General features: G+C 45.9%; 1 protein-coding gene across 9 annotated transcripts in view; it reads left to right on the top strand.

Moving 5' to 3' along the window:
- RAPGEF1 (Rap guanine nucleotide exchange factor 1) overlaps nt 1–20344 on the top strand; it is a 139185-nt gene that overhangs the window by 71998 nt on the left and 46843 nt on the right. For all 9 annotated transcript variants that reach the window (XM_049711416.1, XM_049711415.1, XM_049711412.1 and 6 more), the window contains 2 exons: nt 4071–4249; nt 8402–8558. In XM_049711416.1, the coding sequence (XP_049567373.1) occupies nt 4071–4249; nt 8402–8558 (336 nt within the window). The remainder of the gene's footprint in view (nt 1–4070; nt 4250–8401; nt 8559–20344) is intronic.

Genomic DNA, 20344 nt, shown 5'->3' with positions numbered 1-20344 from the left:
GTCGAAACTCTCTCGATGCTACAGTTACTCTTTATGAAAGTCAATTTATTTTTTAATATCTAAGAAATCTAATGTTAGCTCCCACACGTAACTGAACATAAAAACAAAATTAAACTCAGCAGTGTAAAATAAAGACAAGCCTTGTAGATAAGTAGATTCTGAACCCTTCAGTGACTGTCCACAGTGTAGTTTGTAGAACTGTTGTCACAGCTGTCAATTTAATGCCACTAGCAAACACTACCCTGTTATATAAACACATAACTCTTGAATTTTGCAGTGTATCTACTTTTGTTTTTATGTTGACCAGCAGAATATCTTAAAAGTCTAGTTAAAAGTGGAGAAAATAGGTTTTAAGTCCAGAGTCTTTGTTGAATAATCGTTTTTCCTGCCCCATCTGTTAAGAAAAAGAGGCTATAGAGAGCAAGAATGAAATATACGGTGTTTGCCAGATTGATCTAAATTCCAGATTGAAGAAGAGTAATAAAGTGGAAGATTTGGTCTGTACCACAATTATTTTTTATTGCAATCTGTTTAGCAACCCCTTGGAACTGGGTTTTATATTAAACGCCAGGAAGAGTGTCACTTGTCATCTGACACTAGTCCAGGCAGCCCGGAGTAAAATGATTTACTAACCACTGTGTTTTGCTAGTGAACTCTGATAAGAAACTGTTTCAGCCGCTCACTTCTTGGAATTTTTCCCCCTTTCTTCATCACTCCAAGAGAGGTCATAGGGGAAATTTGATGCTCAAGTACCCTTTCCTTAGTGGGGGTTTCTGCAAACTCCAGGGGACATTTGGCAATGTCTGGAGACATTTTTGGTTGTCACAACTAGGAGATTGAAGCAGGTGCTACTGGCATCTGTTGGCTGGAGGCCAGGGATGCTGGTAAACATCATACAATACAGAGCACAGCAACCCTGCCTCCCCCCCCCCACCCCAACAAAGGATTTTCTGTCCTAAAATGTCAGTGCCATGGCTGAGAAACTGTTCTCTGGGAAGGAGCTATAGATGTGATCTTCACCCAAGGAAGAGTGTTACCCTGGTTTCTGGTCATTGCCCTTTAAGAAGGGTTGAATTACTGTGCTCTGCCCCAGGCCACCTGCATGAGACAAAGTGAGTATAAACCCATGGTGGAGGCCCACAGTCAGAACAGGAAGTGTTGGGAAATCTGCCAGGGTGTGTGAACTTAGCCGACTCTGTCATTTGCCATCATCCTTAATTATCACTTACTAGCTGTCTTACGACTTAGTATTTCCATATATATTCTCATTTTCCCCAGGTTATTACATGGGAAATTGTAACTCAGGTAGACAGAAATAGATTTGGATCCATCTACAACTTACTACAGGTCTCTCTTTGCCTGGGCCCTATCCTGGGTGATTTCACGCGCCGTCTTACTTACTCCTCACCTTGACCATGTGCACAAGCTTTCACTCTTCCCAGTATACAGAGAGTGTGGGCTCTGGCCCAAGTTTTCTTAATCAAAATCTCTTCCTTCCTTAATTTTATGAAGTGCTTCCATATGCATTCTCACCCAGCCCCCCACACGAACCTCTTTAGATCACCCAGGGCAGGCGTTATTCTCCCCATTTTGCAGATGAGGAGCCTGAAGCCCAGCAGTGCCTTTGGGTCGAGGCCCTTCCCCAGCACCGCCGGCCTCATGTAGTTTCCAGGTTTGTTTGCACCAGTGGTGGCATCTAACCCCTGATGCAGGAGCCGGTGTGCAGGTGGATGCAGCTGCCTCTCTGAGGCCTCGGCCTCAGGTTCCCTGTTCCTGGGGGTGTTCGGTCTGGGTGTCTCATTGTAAACTCTTCCGACTGCTGGCTGTGTTTTGCGAGAAGCCATAGTTTAACAGCTGATGGGCTAGGGGAATGCACAGCGTTCAGAGGCCATTAATTCTGGGAGTGGAATTTGCTGGAGAGTTAATGGATGAAACCTGACTCTGCCAGGTTGTCGGCTCCTTTATTAGGAGCCCAGGGCAGCCCGGCTCTTCAGTGGCTCATTTGATCTCTCTGCAAATGACAGGAGAGTTCTCTTTTTTTCTGTGAAGTGCCTTGCCGCTTTTGGACGGCTCCCATCTCCAGATTAGCCCCTTTCTCCCTAGCAAGCCTCGTGACACATTTTCTTAAAATGTTTCCTGCTTCCCCCCCAACGTTTTGTCACTGCTGGCTCCTTGCGCGTCCTGATGTGCTGAGATGGCAGTGTCGTAGCCAGAGTCCTCTTGCTCAACTGGCCAGAGTGGTTTTAGTCACATTTGATGTCTGCAAGGCACCATGAGTTCCTTCATACTGAGGTTCCTCTCAGCCCCGTGTAGGCCATGGCGAAGCAGAGCGCTCTGGGCCACGAGGTGGAGAAGCAAGTGCCTGGCTCTTGAAAACACACAGTAAATAAACAAACGTGTCAGGTAGTGAGAAGAGAAAACTAAGTGACAGCAAAGAGGCCACAGTGATGGAGATGGGGAAGGGGTGTCTTTTTCCTCCCTTGGAGAAATGTATCATGGTGGCCTGCAGGGTACCTCTTGGGAAGTGCCCCCACTGAGACAGATCAGATCGGGTTTTTGAAAGTTGTCTGACGAAAGGAGCTAATTATTTCCTGATTCCATTTATATATTTTTCCTTTGATATTCCCATAAAATCCACTATTGAAATTTTTTATTTAAAATGACATTCCTCATTATTTTAAAAGAGCTGGTGTTCAGAATCATAATCACTTTTCATTGTGTATCACTTTTTTATATATTTATATAGTTGTGTTTGTTTTTTGGGTTTTTTTTGCGGTACGCAGGCCTCTCACTGTTGTGGCCTCTCCCGTTGCAGAGCACAGGCTCCGGACGCGCAGGCTCAGCGGCCATGGCTCACGGGCCCAGCCGCTCCGTGGCATGTGGGATCTTCCCAGACCGGGGCATGAACCCATGTCCCCTGCATCGGCAGGCGGACTCTCAACCACTGCGCCACCAGGGAAGCCCTTATATAGTTTTAAATCTACTTTTTCTAGAAATTATCTTCTTGTTCTCGGTAGTTTTTATTTGAATATTCTCTGGACCTCAAAGAGCCCACAGGTGGCAGTTTTCCTCATACGTACCACTCGTAATTTGCCCTGGACGTGTAATCAGTTCTACTTGAGTAGATTATCCATTTTTGGATTTATCCATTTTATAGATTATTCTTGATCTCCCTTTCCCTGCCAGCCAGCTGGGACCTGGGTTGTTGACATTAGGGTCAGTATAAGGAGAGGTTGGAGAAAGAAACCAAAGGGGTGCGTTTACCCACTGTCTGTGCATTCAAGGTATCCCACAGTCAAGGAGAAAAGGTTTGGGTGTGGGAATGTGAGTGCTGGGAAGTACAGGACTCTGTGTTTTATTTTCCTCCTAGGCGGGCTTTCCTCAGGGGCAGAGGGACCCTGTGTGCTGTTAGCACATATGCTGCAGGAGTGGTGATTGAATTGTTGCCATCTGTCCAGCTTCTTCACCTTTTCACCCCAGCACGTCCTGCCCCTTCTAACCCTAGGGTTTCCAGGTCCTTTGGGAGAGCCATGTCATTTCATTGAGAGGGGCTGCATCTCTGGTCAAATGTGGGAATCTAGTGAGGAGTCCTGGGAGAGTGGATTCTGAGCACTAATGCCTCTGACCAGTCTTACACAGCCCCTAGGACCTTGAAAGGCCTTGATTTGACTTACTGGATAGATACACACGTTGGGACTTAACTGTTGGTTCTGTAAGCATCCTGCAGCCATCAGCAAATTAGTCCTCACTACACTTACTGAGTTTAGTGGTGACTTCTCAGTGTGGTTGAGGCGGAGACCCCAGGGCAAATCAGTCTCTGTCCGGGAAGGGAATTAGGAATATCTAAACAACCTTTCTCAGTCAGCCCCTTCTTCTTCCTTCAAGTCTAGCCTCTGTATCCTGATTGCAATCCTTAGAAAAACAATTTGGCTTGCTTTCTGCAGCAAGAAGCCTTTTCCGTTGGTGTCAATCTCAAACTAGTTTGCAGGAAATTTTATTTTATTTATTTATTTTAAAATTGCTCCCTTTAATCTCTCTCCTCCCTCCTTACTCTTAACGTTTCCTTTCAGAACCTGAGCTGGCTGGAAGAGAAAGAGAAGGAGGTTGTCAGTGCCTTGCGCTACTTTAAGACCATTGTGGACAAAATGGCTATTGATAAGAAGGTACTGGAGATGCTTCCAGGGTCTGCCAGCAAGGTGCTGGAGGCCATCTTACCCCTGGTGCAGAGCGACCCTCGAATTCAGCACAGGTGAGTTGCTCTGGGCTGTGTCAGAGCAGTGGAGGCCTAGTGGCACCTTGGTTCAGGGGCATTTCACACTCAGTGTTTCTAGGACCAGTGAGGAGTGCCAGGAGGAGAAGGAGCCCTCCCACGCCCTGCCCTCACCCCTACCCCATGGCTATTGCTTGGTATTCTTCCAAGGTTGAGGTCATCATTGTTACTCATGAGGCCTCAACACTGAGGAAGATCGCCACCATTGCTAGGGATGTAGCCACGGTGTAAGTCTGTGGTTATTTTTTCGTACTAGCCAGCTCATTGGCAATAATCACATTGATTTGGACCCATTTTTCCCAGTACCCTATGTTAACCATAGTTCATTATGACATTAAATCCTGCCAATATCTAACCTATTGGAGACCTTGGCTGCTTAGATTATTAGGCCAAAAGAGGTAGAGAAGAATCCCATTAGAGCATGGATTAGTGAAACATTTAATTGTATCAAGCCAGGTCCTCCCAAACAGCACCTGGATTCATTGGAAGCCAGGTATGGAAGTGTAGTCAGCTTTTGTGGGGTAATGCTTTTATTGCTAGAGTTCGTTTTCCTCTGAAAGGTTAGTGAGCGGCTTGCCCCTGTGTTTGTTGTGAAATACAGAAAGGAAAGCAGTATTAAATGTAATCTTCAGCGAGAGCCTATCAGGAGCTTCTTCCTGAGAGGCTGTCAGATGCCTGCTGGCGTTGTTTTTCTTCCCTGGTACCTGTTCAGGATAAACATCTCTCTGTTTCAGTTCCTCAAGATGGTTTAGTGTCCTTGTAGCCCCATGAGGCTAAGCTTTTGTAAACTGCTTTCAGAACTTGACAGTGAAGTGCATAGTTTTCTTCTTCTGGGAGATAAAACAGTATCTTTATTTCCAAGAAGCTCTCTGCCCTGGAGCTTCTGCTGACCCCTGTAGATGGTGGTCTTTTGGCTGGAAGCTCACTGAAGCCACTTGGCGGGGAAGGATAAGGCGTTGGTAGGGCTTTGCTCTGCCCTGTCTTCACTTTCCAGGCCAGGCTGCTGTCATGTACAAGAAGCCTCTGAGGAAGCGAGTCCCTTTGGTGCCTTGTTCAGTTGCTCCATATGGAGGACTCTGTGAGACCAGCACCATGCTTTTCCAATAGGTAGCCCAGTGCCCAGCTTGTAGACAGGCCCGGGGCTGTTCTCCTTTGAGGAAACGTGCTTAACAGTATGCTGGGTTTCAGACGCACAGGTAGCTTTCATGAAATGCTCTCATACACTTCTCATGGGATGGACCTACCGTGGGAGAGTTCAGATCTGAAAAAACCAACTCCCCTACTGTATGACAGTGCTGATTTGATGGTACCGAGTGGAAGCTCTGTTTGACTTTGAAGGAGGGAGACTTACAAGAGTTGCACTTCCTGGGGGAGGATATGCTGCAGCTGGACCTGAAGGAAGGGCAGGATTTGAATTGGCAGTGGGGGCAGGAGAAGGAGAAGAGCAAAAGAACTGAGGCCAGCGGGCACAGTGTGCCCGGCAGGGACGAGACCAGCTGTCCTGTGAGCAGAGTGTGATCACACCAGGGCGCCGATGGGCGGCGCTGTGGGAAATGAGGGCGGATCCCCTCACGTGCCAGGCCTCTTTGGGAGCGTCCAGGACAGTCACCTTCACTGAGCCCTGTAACAGTGTTGACAGGGCGCTGCTGCTAGGACTGTCGCTTCCTGCAGTGTCAGCCAGCAACTCTGCTTGGGAAGTTACTTTCTAGACATGCAGGCCCTGGAAGAATTGACCACGTAATAGGACAATGGTCTGGGGCATTTTTTGTCCATGGGGAGGTTTTGTAATTACTTTATAGTTGACAAAAATTACTTGCTGTCTATAACAGTTTTCTAGAGGGGAAAGGAGAAATGCCTGGGTGTGGCCATAAGGAATAATGTTTTCTTTTTTTTTCTTTGTAGTCCTTTGGCTAATACCATTTAAGGGATTTGTTCCTCCTGAAATTCTTCCAAAGCCCGTTGATGATACTTTTATTGATCTCCCTGAGATGATCTAAAATGCTCCTCAAATGTTTCTTTTAGCTTCCTTCCATCATCTCATCCTCCTGTGCATTTGTTAGCTGGGAGGGTGTTTTCCTGCCTCTTCTCTGTGGGTTGGGCCCTAGCAGGTAGGCTCTTCGCCACGCTCCCCTAGCTTCCGAGGGCAGTGGTGACGGACCTGTGAACAAGCGGCTGGCTGTTCAGTGTGGGCAATGAATGGAGGCTTTTCCTAACGGTGGAACATTCAGAGATGTTTGAGAGCAGGATCCCTGCTTGCCCTCAGTGCAGACAGCTTTGCTCCATTTCAGAAACAGACCAACGACTGGTCCACTGGACATTTTGATGGTACAAGACCCTCCTTCCTTTTTTAATGTCCTTCCCGTGACATCAAGACACAGGAATATTCTTCTTGCAAGCTCACAATGTGAAGGGTGGACACAATTACCAACATTTTTAGGTGCTTTCAGGGAAATGTTAACATCCAGTGCAGGTAGGAATTAAGTATCACGTAAAAGTGACCCCTCCCACCTCTTTCATTTAATAATTGCGGGTGGGAGGCCACAGTCTTTGTTTCAAGAGGCCTAGCCTGGCCTTGCCAGGGAGGAGGAACAGAGCTGCTAGAAGCACACCCCCTCTTCAGGACGACGCCATCTATGGTCCGGCCCCCCGGCAGGTCTGCAAGTTGTGTTTTATTCTCTCAGTCCTCCTTCGGAAGAGAATAGGTCTGACACCAAACACTTTTCATTTGTATCGTCCTCTAAAGCAGCCAAACCCTGGCTTTCTTGGGGTTCCTTTTGTAAAGTTTTCTTGTTTTTAATGGGGCTTGAGGAGCTGCTTTCATTCTTTCTGACTCTTCTTTCCTCCTGCCGGAACATGCACGGAGCCGAATGAATGGCTAAGTGGAGACTTCAGACCTCCTGGAAATTCTCTTCCTCCTTACCTGATTCTGAAGAGCTTCTCATTAGAGCATTGTTTGGTTCAGGCTTTTTTTTTTTTAATGTCTTTGTTTTTAGAACCTGTTTTAATCATATCTTACAATATTATATATTTTTCTCAAAATTATATCTTTGGGGAAAAAGTATATCTTTGGCTCCTAAATGTCTGCCTCATTCTTTTTTTTTTTTTAAGTGGAGGAGGTAGCATCCCACATATTTTCTACATTTTTGCTCTACCTCTTTGTAATACATAATATTTAAAATGGCAAAATAATCCTTTCCATAAATCCTAGGGAAAAGTATCTTTAGTTGTTTAAAAATACGTGGAAGATATAAAACTTCTTCATTTTGGCCTCCACTCTCCAGTCGTTGGGGCCTCCAGATGTGCTCAGGGCTTCTGTTTTGAGTTGTTGGCGTCACAGTGAAGTTGGTACCTCCTCCCCCCACCTACCGTCACCACAGGTCACCTCACCTCTGACTTGTCCTCCTTAAAATACTCCTCATTAGTGCATTCCTCTGACATCTCAGCCATGGTTTATTGCAGGGGATGGTGAAGCTGAGCCCATGTGAGAAGGAATTCTAGTAAATTTCAGATCTCTTTGAGCTCATGTTTAAAGACTGTTCCTTGGGACTTCCCTGGCAGTCCAGTGGTTAAGGCTCTGTGCTTCCACGGCAGGGGGTGCAGATTCGACCCCTGGTCAGGGAACTAAGATCCAAAAAAAATTTTTTAATAGAAATAAAGGCTGTTCCTTTAAAGGATCCTGCCTGCTAAAGTTCCACAAACCTGTTGACTCCTTGTGACACAATATAACATGAATTTTTATCTAATTCAGAACAAGAAGTGTACAACAGTCTGACCTACTAGAAGGAGAGGAAGATGAGGCACTCCTTGAGAGATGTTATCAGAATCTCGTGGAGGATGTGAAGTTTGAAAAAGCATATTAACTATCATGGTGGAATTTTTATACATAATATATGAGAAATGAAAAAAATTTTATAACAGACTGGAAGATAAAGCTCCACAAAATCTTCATGGGATGTAGGGAAATAGATTCAGGGAGGGAAAGTTTATTAAAAGGAGGTGCAGATCTTATAGAAAGAAGGATTGAGAAACCCTAGTCACTGAGAAGCTAGTTCTCTGCTAAACAGATGACGTAAAGTGATGGTCATGCTTTAGATTTTTAATATTCTTTTAAAAATCTTCTTCTACCTCTAGCTCAGCCCTCTCCTCCTGCTATAGCCGAGTGTACCAAAGTCTCGCCAACCTCATTCGTTGGTCTGACCAAGTGATGCTAGAAGGTGTGAACTCAGAAGATAAAGAGATGGTGACAACTGTGAAGGGGGTCATCAAAGCCGTGCTGGACGGAGTGAAGGTACGTGCAGGTTCCAGACGGTCCTCATCAGGGACTGGGAGCACCCTCCCTGCTGGGTGTTTGTCACATGAGAACTTGTTCCTGAACTTTGTACATTAGAGTGCATGTCTTCCAGTGTTTCTGCTGTTGGGTGCTGCTCTGTCCCACAGCTGTTTCTCCGTGGTACAGGTGACTCTTACAGGAATATAACCTTTGGAGTACTCGTCCTGATAGTTAGAAGAGCTTCCAGAAGCAGTCAGCCTTTACTGGGCCTTGTGTTAAATCTACAGGTAGTCTTTATACTACAGCTCTGGCTGTGCACGCTTGCCGGCTAGATGAAGTCCAGTGGAAATTGCTTTTGCACTGACTTTTAGCAAAACTCCCAGCATGTCAACTGCTACCTTTTCATGTTCTAAGAACTTCTGGGATTCTTAGTAGAAGAGCAGGATTGACGTGAGTAAGAAATGAAACCAACTGTACTTGGAATCCATGATGTGGTCTGTGTATTTACTACCCAGGGAAGTCAGAAATGGCGGAATAGGAAATTATGAATCATCGCTACGGCGGGAAGTGAAGTCCTTGGAGGTTCTGGAATTGAGGTCCAAGGGACAAACCTTAATTGAGAAAATAAGTCCCAGTGGATGAGGAGCAGGGGATGATGTAGGGTGTGAAACAGTGAGATCCTGTGGGTTGGGACGGGGCTGTGAGCGGTGGGAATGGGAGGCCGGATAATGTAGTGGAAAGCGGGCTAGACTAGAGTAGAGCCCAGCTAGATTGGAATCCCAGGTTCACCACTTACTAGTCTGTGAACTTGAGCAATTTACTCAAGTGCTCCGTACCTTAGTTAACTCATCTACAAAATACATGCAGTTGTGGTACCCTGTGTCATGGGGTTGTAGGAAGGATTAAATTAGTTAATACATATAAAGCTTTTAGAACTATGCTGGGCATACTAAACACTCAGATCTTAGCTGCTGTTTATTATTAATTATGTGGTGCTAGATGTATGCTTTGCAAACAGGTCTCTTGGCTTGAAAAACTGTGTTCTCTTCCTTTCTAGACCCTCCAGTACAAAACTGTGGCCAAGGTACTTACCCTAGGTCCAAACAATTCCTTCCCCACTCAACCATGCCATTAGACTCCTGAATGCTGCCTCCTTGGATTGACATTCCCCAGAAGCTCTGGAGAGTAGAATAAGGACCCCCAACGGGTAAAAATTACAGATGGGAGGCTAAGAAAGCATTGCTGGACATTACACACTGCTCCGGAATGAACCGCGTTGGCTGGTGCGGTCTGGGCGGCTCCCCACCTCCAATACTGTGTGAACAGGGCTGCTGTGTCTGCTGGGGCTTTATGGAGCTCACGTAGAGGGAGGCTTGACCGGGCGGCATCATAGCGTGTCCTCCGACAGTTCCCCGTTCTCTTCACTCCCCACGGTTACTAGGTTACTAGGTCCTGCACGATCGGTTTTGGCTGGTGAGACTTAAGGATGTAGCCCAGGGTGGCTGCTGTGTGGGACCTGACGTTGCTTTCCAGACCTGGCGCCCAGTCACACATTCTCCCATTCCAGCCTCCCGGCGGCTCTCTGAGGTCAGCAGGGCAAGTGAGACGTGACCTGGGTCCCACTTCACCATGGGGGGGTGTGCGCTTCGGGCTCGCCTCACCTGGCTCTTCCTGTCCAGGCTTCTGGAAATGCTGTTATTGGCAAGTGTTATTTTTCAGGTGACATTGTTAAGGCTTCCTTCTACCAAATTGATTATAATTAGATGTTTCGAAACAAGTCAGAACATCCAAAATAGAAGAGAGAGAGTTAAGCGTGAAGCTTTGTGACTTTCCCAAGTACATTTCCTTTATGGAATCATTAACGTGCCACTGTATCAGCTGAAAAATTGTCTAAAAGAAAAGTTTCTCAGATTTTTCAAATTGACCAGGATAAGAGAGGGGGAGGGAGAGAGAAAGCGAGAGACACCTATTGATTATGAACCTGTCAGCGTCTGAACTTTTTCATAATTGTTTTTAAAATATTGTAACCAGAACAAAGATTCTCTAGGTGAGGAGCTCTGTACGTTAAATTTTGTTTCATTTATTCAAGAAGCGTTTATTGAGAAACTCCTGTGTGCGGGGCAGCGTGATAGAATTGGGAATATAGTGATAAACAAAACTGGCACCGTCCCTGACCTGATGGAGCTTAGAATCTAAAGGCGGAAAAGGACAGCAATCAAAAACTTGTAATTGTATAATTATAACCAGGACTGGTGCTATAAAGGAAGAATGGCGTGTGGTCTTACTTGGGTGTAGGGGGGACCTTCAGTTTCAGGGTGATCAGAGACACTTCCCCAGGGAGAGACAGGCAGGCTAAAGCCTAAAGGATGAGCAGGAGCTGGCCTGTGTCGCTAGGAGTTTTTCATAGTTGGAGTCAGTCAAGGCCACAGGGACGATTTAGACGCTGTAATGTTGGCGTTTGCTGTTAAGGTCTCAACTGTAATCATAGCTAACGTGTATTACCCACTTAATGCTTATAACGACCTCCAAGGTGGGTGTGATCCCCTCCTTCACAGATGTGGAAACAGTCTCAGGCAGACCAGTAGTCAGTGGCAAGGGCATGATTCACACCCAGGCCTGCTGGACCCCAGACCCTGTGTTCTCACCATCACCCTCAGCTGCCACCCACAAGGAGGAAGATTCATGGTTCGGCCCAAGGGATTCAGTGTGTCTCCCCTCCAGGCCAGCTGGCCTCCAGCCGCTCTCACTGTCCCCGTCAGGCTTAGGACACCTTATAAGCTCCTGTCCTCATGGTGTGAGGGAGCTTCAGTGGGCTGGGAGGGACAGGACTGTGCAGAGGCGAGCTACATCCATGAGGGTGTCATCATCCCACTTGGAGGGAAAGTGTTGGCATGTTCCTGTAAACTGACTCACCATCTTCCAAGTTACTCATTCACTTGTTAAATGGAATTTTGCTTTTGAGGGTTGTAAAAGTGTTGTAAAGCAGGATTACTTTGTTTTTGTCCCTGAATGTACAGTACCATCTATCATTTAAACCCCCATGTAAATGCCACTTGTTAGCTCTGTAACCTTGGGCAACTTAACTCAGGTCGAAGGATGGACCTCTCTTATTATCTAATCTGACCCAGGCAGGTGCTTTACCAATGGGAGCCTGAGACTCAGATGGTCATGACCGTCTGGTAGGAATTCAAAGGCCCTCACTTTCCCTTTGCTGTAGGAACCACCTCCAGCCTAGGTCTTGGCTGTTGGAGGATTGAGCTTCTCAAGGTCAAACAGATACACGAGTTTGTCCTTTCAAAACCAAGACCCCAACTCTTCCTAATTTCACCTTTTCTTCTTATCTCAGATGTACAGCTTCTTAACCCATCTCTCTGGACTCTGCTTTACCATCTCTGCAGACCTTCTTGGATCTCCCTTCTAAGACCTCCAGCCTCTTCCCCCACGAGAGAGAGAGAGAGAGAGAGAGAGAGAGACAGACAGACAGACACACACACACACACACACACACACACGTTTTTTCAATTGGAAGAAAAAAAAACACTGACCTGGGGGGAAACTTTGGAATACTTGCAGTTCTGTCATTTAACCATCACCACCCAAAAATTGGGCTTGTATACCAGATTCACCTTGAATAGCAGGAGTATTTTGAAAGAAATATTTTCCTGACTGTATCAGTTAGGGTTAGACTTGACTGCAAGAAAATCCAGAATAATACTGGCTTCAAAAGATAGAACTTTATTTCTCCTTCACGTATAAGAAGCCTACAGATAGGCAGACAGTCCAAGGCTAGCGTGGCATTTTCACAAAATGGCCAGGGATGTGGTCTCCTATCCTGCTTTCCCACCATCTTCACACATGGATTCCACCTCATGGTCCAAAATGGCTGTTACAGTCTCCATGAATTATGACTCCATTCCACCTAGCCAGGAAGAAAAGAGAGTAGGAAGTTGTGGCTTCTCCATTTAGGGGTGCTTCCTCAAAGGCCTCACAGAACTTTCACTTAACATTTTATTGGCCAGAACTTGGTCATATGCCCAAGTAAAATTCTGTTAATAAGGAAGAGCAGATACTGTGGGGCAACTAGCTATCTCTACCACACTGACATTTCAGATGAGCCACCTCTTTTATTCCTTGATCAGCCTATTTTAAAATTCTTATTTATGGGCTTCCCTGGTGGCGCAGTGGTTGAGAGTCCGCCTGCTGATGCAGGGGACACGGGTTCGTGCCCCGGTCCGGGGGGATCCCACATGCCGCGGAGCGGCTGGGCCTGTGAGCCATGGCAGCTGGGCCTGCGTGTCTGGAGCCTGTGCTCCGCAGCAGGAGAGGCCACAACAGTGAGAGGCCCACGTACCACCAAAAAAAAAAAAAAAAAAAAAAAATTCTTATTTATGATGAATTTCAGACATTTGCAAAAAAGAGAACAGTATAACGCGTAGCCCCATCACAGAACTTCCACAGTTGGCCAGTCTTGTTTCTTCCAGACCTCTTCCTACTCCCCTGGATTATTTGGAAGCGAATTCCAGGCATCATGCCCATTCACCTGTAAATACCTTAGCGCATATCTCTAGAATAAGGCAAACTTTTTCTGTAAAGGGCCAGGTAGTAAATATTTTAGGCTTCTGGGGCTACACATAGTCTCTACTGCATATTGGTCTGTTGCATATTCTTTGTTTGTTTTAATTTAATTTTTTTAAGCAAAGCATTCTTACCTTGAGGGCCTTACAGAAGCAAGCCCTGGGCTGGATTTGGCCTTCAGGGTATAGTTTGCTGATTTCAAACAGTTTGGTTTTCAATTTCAGATCCAGATAAACTCCAAACACTATAACTCATTAATATTTGTCTAAAGTTCTCCCTTCTCTGTATTTTTCTCCTTGCAACTTGTTTGTTTTTTTTTTAGGGAAGGATTCTTTCTCTGAGAAGTCTCCCACACTCTGGTTTTGCTGATTACATCTATGCAGTGTTATTTAACATGTTCCTCTGTCCCTTGAATTTCCTGCAAAACTAGGCTGAATCAGGTTCATGTTTTTGTATCTAGAAGAATGTTTCCTAGGTGCTGCCATACACTTCCTTCTAGAGGCATCTTTCCTTTTTTGATATTAATAGCCGTTGATGGTTATTGCCTAGATGGGTTAATTCCTTGGGAGTTGCAAAATGATGACATTATACTTCTTTCTGCCATCCCTTCCTCATTCCTTAGCTGGAATACACTAAAAGAGACCTCCCCTTGTCAGTCAGGGTTATCCTGTGTTATAATTCTCAGGGGGAAAGGCAGGATCAGTGCTTAATTCCTTCCTTCATTTACCAGTTATCAAAATGAGTGTTTCTTAGTATCATCTAACATGACCATTGGATTGAGGTTTTGGGGTTTTTTTTAATTTATTTATTTGTATTTATTTATTTTTGGCCGTGTTGGGTCTTCGTTGCTGCGCACAGTCTTTCTCTAGTTGCGTCGAGCGGGGGCTACTCTTCATTGGGGTGCGTGGGCTTCTCATTGCGGTGGCTTCTCTTGTTGCGGAGCACAGGCTCTAGGCACGCAGGCTTCCGTAGTTGTGGCACGCAGGCTTCCGTAGTTGTGGCTCGTGGGCTCTAGAGCGCAGACTCAGTAGTTGTGGCGCACGGGCTTAGCTGCTCTGCGGCATGTGGGATCTTCCCGGACCAGAGCTTGAACCCGTGTACCCTGCATTGGCAGGCAGATTCTTAACCACTGAACCACCGGGGAAGCCCTGGATTGAGTTTTTTAATATAGCATTCTGAACTCAGGGATGTAAATAAACATAGTTTATATGTCCCGTCCATTGCAGTTATTATCCTTAGTGATGCTCAAGTCCCATCTTTGAACAGTGACAGCTTCTTCAGATTGTTTCCTGAGTTCATTTTGACGTGACCCCAGAAGTCTTTGATCGTTTTCTCACTTTGGGATATGAAAAGGTGTTCCAGGTTCATCTTGTACTTACTTGTGTGCGTATGTGGTAATAGCTTTATTGAGATATAAAGCCCATACCGTACAGTTCACCCCGTTTAAAACGATTTAGTGATTTTTAGTATATTCACAGAGCTGTGCAGCCCTCACCACAGTCAACTTCAGAACATTTTCATTGCCTCAGAAAGTAACCCCATACCCTTTGTACTCTCCCCATACCCTGCCCCCATTTCTCTCCATTCCCCCAGCCTTAGGCAGCCACTAATCGAACTTTCTGGCTCTATAACTTTGCCCCTTTCTTTTTTTTTGACCATGTCACACAACATGCGGGATCTTAGTTCCCTGACCAGGGATCAAACCCGCGTCCCCTGTAGAAGCGCAGAGTCTTAACCACTGGACCGCCAGGGAAGTCCCTAAACTTGCCTCTTCTAGATACTTCATATAAATGGAATCATATACTGTGGGTCCTTTTGTGACTGGCTCCTGTCACTTAGCATAATGTGTTCAAAGTTCATCCGTGTTTTAGCATGTATCAGTACTTCATTTCTTTTTATTGCCAAATAATATTCCATTACATGGATATACCACATGTTATTTATTCATGGACATTTGGACATCTCAGTTGTTTCCAAATTTTGAGTAATGCTGCTGCAAACACTCGGGTACAAGTTTTTGTGTGGGTGTATGTTTTCATTTCTCTTGGTTATACGCCTAGGACTGCAATTGCTGGGTCATATAACATCTCTGTGTTTGATCTCATAACAAGCTACCAGACTACTTTCTAAAGCAGCTGCACCATTTTACATCCCTACCAGCAGTACATGAGGGTTCCAATTTCTCTACATCCTCACCAGCATTTGTTATCACTGGCTTTTTCTGATGTAGCCGTCCTAGTGGGTGTGAAGTAGTATCTCACTGTGGTTTTTGATTTTCGTTTCCCTGATGGCTAATGATGCTGAGCATCTTTTCATGTGCTTATTGGCCATTTGTATATCTTATTTAGAGAAATATTTATTCAAGTCTTTTGCTTATTTTTAAATTGTGTTATTTATCTTTTTTTAATTATTGAGTTATAATTACCTTGTACATTTCTTACCACCGACCTGGAATCAGCCATTCCTTTAAGGAGCTCTGGTTCCCTTTATTGGGGAATGATGTTTAGAGACCTCACTCCAGGGTTCCTCATTGCTACTCATTGATCACATGTTTAGTTTCTTTAAGAGAAAATACATCTTGAGTTTATACTGGTTTTTACTTAACCTCATCAAGCTTATATCTTAATTTTCTTCCTCCCACACTGAAAATCCCTGTTTTAAAAAATATCAACATTTGTTTTTGACTCGTTTTTTCACAATACAAACACAACAGTCTCAGAATAACACTAACCACCTCCATCAGTATGATTATTAGAAAGTATTAAAGATGTTTCAAAGTTATTTTTGACCTTCAGGTTATCCATCATTTTGCAGTCATTTGAAATAGTTCTTCTTGGTGTGTCTACATGGTCCCTCTTATGTGGCATGTATTTGAGTATTTCCTGTGTGCAGTGGTCTGAGTATTCCACTGCTTTACAAAGGAGGAGAAGGAGAGGGAAGAAGAAAGGGGGGGGCTTCCCTGGTGGCGCAGTGGTTGAGAGTCCACCTGCCGATGCAGGGGACACAGGTTCGTGCCCCGGTCCGGGAAGATCCCACATGCCGCGGAGCGGCTGGGCCCGCGAGCCATGGCCGCTGAGCTTGCGCGTCTGGAGCCTATGCTCCGCAACGGGAGAGGCCACAACAGTGAGAGGCCCACGCACTGCAAAAAAAAAAAAAAAAAAAAAAGAAGAAGAAGAAAGGGGGAAGAGACAGCGGGTTATGTGTAGTAGGAAATTGCCATGTAGGAATGTTGTGGATATACTTTCATACGTCAGAGAAATCGTCACGCTCCAATTTCAGCTTCATACGCTCAGGGTTTACGGGTACTTTTGTTGTTGTTTTTTCAAAATAATAGGGTGGCTTAGACTAAGATAAGCCTTCCCCAGCCTACTTTCTGAGCAGTTCACTAAGTATTTTTTCTAGTAAATCTGCTAACCTGAAGAACTGCACCAAACATTTACTGCTTTTTCATTCTCAAGTGTGTTGGGAGTAGAAGGACATCGTATCCAGCTAGGAGTTGTGGCAGCAGCATCTCCTTTCTGGGCCCACACGTGTTCTACTTAGTTACAAATGTCAAGAGAAGGTCTTTCAATAATCTGTAAGCTTGTTTAGGGCCTTTTTTGGGGTGAACCCTGAAAACTTTTATTGTTCGAGTTGTAGTGTTTGGCCCCAACTCATTATTTTGAAGACACAAGTGCCCAGTTTTAAAATTATGCCCCTCCCCCCATGCCATCCGGGCCTGGCACTGCTTCTGGGCTGGTCTCTTCAGCATCTTTCAGGGTGGAATTTGAGATCTCCTCTGGCTGCCTTGTTTTCAGGCTGCTATGAGCCTCCAGAAGCTGACGTGAGGAGTCGCCGCCAGGCCAGTGCACTCTGGCACCTCGTGTGCTTTAGTGTTCTGTCTCCCTGAGCACATGTGAGAAGGAAGGCACTTCCTCTACTCTGTCGCTGCCTCAGCCCCGCTTAGGATGTGGGCAGGGAAGGTACCTTGTTGTCACCATAAAGGTCATACTGGGGCTGGACAGCCCTGTGACTGCATTATGCCACTTCAGTTACAGGAAACTCCCCACTGGCCTGTACCCAGTGTCTTTGGTGAAGAACTCATCTTAGGACCACTCACCGGTAGAGGGGCCGTGTCATGGCCATAAGCACAGGAGCCCATGGTGATAGAGGACAGACAGTGACAGGTCGGGATGCGGCCTGAGCAGGGGCAGCGGGCCCAGGCTGTGGGCGGGGCGCTTTCCAGTTAAAGTGCGTGTTCTCTCCACGTGAACCTGGAGGACTTGGGCCTCTCCTCGTGCAGCCCGTGTCCCCTCTGCCGGGCAGGGGCCGAGGAGACAAAAACAGATAGGACTGTTTCTTACCTGAGCACCAAGCTGTGCTTTGACTGGATGAAGGTCATCTAAGATGGAAGTGTCTCTGTGATCACTCTCAATATGAGTAAAATGAGCATGGAAATAAAGTATTGTGTATTTAGAAAGGTGCTCTTCCGGGTACCTTTCGGGCTTTGAAAACTGCTTTTCGGTGAACTGGCGGTTGTCTGGTTTACAGCTGCCGGCTCTGGACACAGCCTGATGTGCCGTCTCTCTCAGTCTTTCCTAACCTGTGCCTCAGGAGGATTGGAAAGTCTGACATCCTCTCAGAAATCTGGCTTCAGTAGGGAGAGTTGAGCTCTGGCCAGGTTACAAACGGTCGGCTCTGAAGGAGATGAGGGTGTTGGCACGGTCGCCGGGTACGTGCACATTCTAAGGGTGCCCTTCTGCCTGTGAGAGAGAAGCCAGGCTGAGAGTGAAAGACCTTCTGGCTGGTGTGTTTGTGTTTGGGCTGGAAGGTCGTGGTGAATATGGAAAGCTGCCCCCTCCTGTGATGGTCTTTTGGGCCTGGGGTGAAGGAGGGTAAGTTCTGGGATCTGACTTTGTCTTGGAATTCGGGTGCCCACTTGCACATGTGTGCCTGTCATTGCACGGTTCTTTTGCCATCGTTCTTTAGTTGAGTTCACACAGCTGCCTCTCCAGAAAGATGGCATTCTAATTATAATTGCTCAGGAATCAATGAAGAATTAGTGGAATTTTGTCCTGCCTCAGCAGATGCAAGCATACAGGCTCCTCCCTTTTCCTTTGCCCTGCTTGTAAAGAGAGTGAGCTTGAGTGTGGCGCTTCCAAGGCACTTTGACTCCCTCTGATGCCATGATGCTCTTCTGTGTGGCCTGGTGATGGGCTTCTTGGATGAACGGCCTTCCCCACCCTCCTCTAGGCGATGGGGTGCAGGGGGCCTGCCTCCACGCCACTTGCTCTCTCTTCTAATTACGTCATCTCTTGTCTCTCCACCTTGTCTGTAATCACCAGCTAGTTAGCTGTTCCTTAAATATTTGTGAGATTATGTTTAACTCCTAGATGGTGATAACAGGAAAATGCCAACCTTCTCCTTTCTTCTTCCAGTACTTGATTCTTGGCGATCTCAACCCTCCACGTTTCTCCAGGAATAGGCATCGAAACTATTACAGAGTGGGGTGACACTGATTCTGATTATATGGAGTATGCCTTATTTTTCTTTTAATTCGTATTTCAGAAGTAATACATGTTCATTGTAGCAAAGTAAGAAAAAGCAGAGAAGCAAAAACAAGAAAATAAGGGGTGTTTCATAGCCATATTTTTTCCTATACGTGTGTTCTTGGTTTTGTTTTGTTTCCAAAACATACTGTGTATACACCAGTGTACCGTCTGGGCTGTTTTTCCACTTAACATTGTATTGTCTTTCCACGCTATCATATATTCTTGTGAGGTTTTGTTTTGTTTTGTTTTTTTGCCATGTGTGGGCCTCTCACTGTTGTGGCCTCTCCCGTGGCGGAGCACAGGCTCCGGACGCGCAGGCTTAACGGCCACAGCTCACAGCCACCGGCCCCAGCCGCTCCACAGCATGTGGGATCTTCCCGGACCGGGGCACGAACCCGTGTCCCCTGCATCAGCAAGCGGACTCTCAACCACTGCGCCACCAGGGAAGCCCTCTTGTGAGTTTTTTTAATGGTAATATAATGGTCCATTGTTTAAGTCTATCTTAATTTATGTAATCAGTACCTAGTATTGAATATTTAATTATGGAATATTGAGTCGTCTGATTACCTGTTACACGGAATGCTGCAGTGAACGTTCTTTGTGGCTTAATTTTTGTACACATCCGTGTCATTTTCCTTGGGCTAAATTACTATAAAACATATGCAAATATTTAAAGCTTTTTATGTATACTGACAAGTCATCTTTTAGATAAGCTATCCAAAGCATTACTTCCATCCATCATAGTAACTCTTTGCCTTACCACACTTGTCGGGATTCCTGTGTGGGGTGTTTTGAGTTGGGAGAGGCTTTGCAGTCTGATTTGGGGGCACACTGCTGTATTACCCACCTTCTTCCATTGCTGCCTCCTCTGTAACTTTAGAAATAGATGTTCATGCTGAAAGCCTGAACTTCTCATGTGACACAGGTAGGTCCTACCCAGGTGTGTATCAACAGGGCAATGAATGAAGAGATTGTGGGTTTATCCATATACTGGAATACAACTCAGCAACATCAAGGAACACACTACTCATGCACACAGAGACGTGGGTGTCTACACTGAGCAAAAGAGGATCGACGAATAGAGATAGAGAGTGGATTAGTAGTTGTGGGTCCGGGAGGGCTGGGGAGACATGAGGAGGGACCACGGAAAGGTCCGGAGTTTGTTTTGGAAGTAATAATGAGTCCTAAAATGGATTGTGTTGATGGTTGCACAACACTGTGAACAGACTAAAAACCATTGCATTGCACACTTTAAATGGCTGAATTTTGGGCTTCCCTGGTGGCGCAGTGGTTGAGAGTCCGCCTGCCGATGCAGGGGACGCGGGTTCGTGCCCCGGTCCGGGAGGATCCCACATGCCGCGGAGCGGCTGGGCCCGTGAGCCATGGCCGCTGAGCCTGTGCGTCCGGAGCCTGTGCTTCACAGCGTGAGAGGCCACAACAGTGAGAGGCCCGCGTACAGGAAAAAAAAAAAAAAAAAAGCTGAATTTTATGGCCTAAAGCTGTTCAGAAAAAGAAGATGGACACCAAAGAGTACATACTGTATGGTTCCACTTATTTCAAGTTCTAGGCAGAAGTGATCCAAGAAACAGAAGTGAAAAAGTGGTTGCGATGGGGCAGGTTGACTGGAGAGGGTGGTGGGAACGTTCTGTAGTTTTGAGTGATTCTCATATGGTGTATGCAATCACCAAAACTCATCAC

Source organism: Orcinus orca, chromosome 6 (genome assembly GCF_937001465.1).
Source record: "Orcinus orca chromosome 6, mOrcOrc1.1, whole genome shotgun sequence".
In the NCBI taxonomy this organism is placed as follows: Eukaryota; Metazoa; Chordata; class Mammalia; order Artiodactyla; family Delphinidae; genus Orcinus; species Orcinus orca.
The sequence above is the reverse complement of the archived record's forward strand: the minus strand, read 5'-3'. Positions and strand labels throughout refer to the sequence as shown.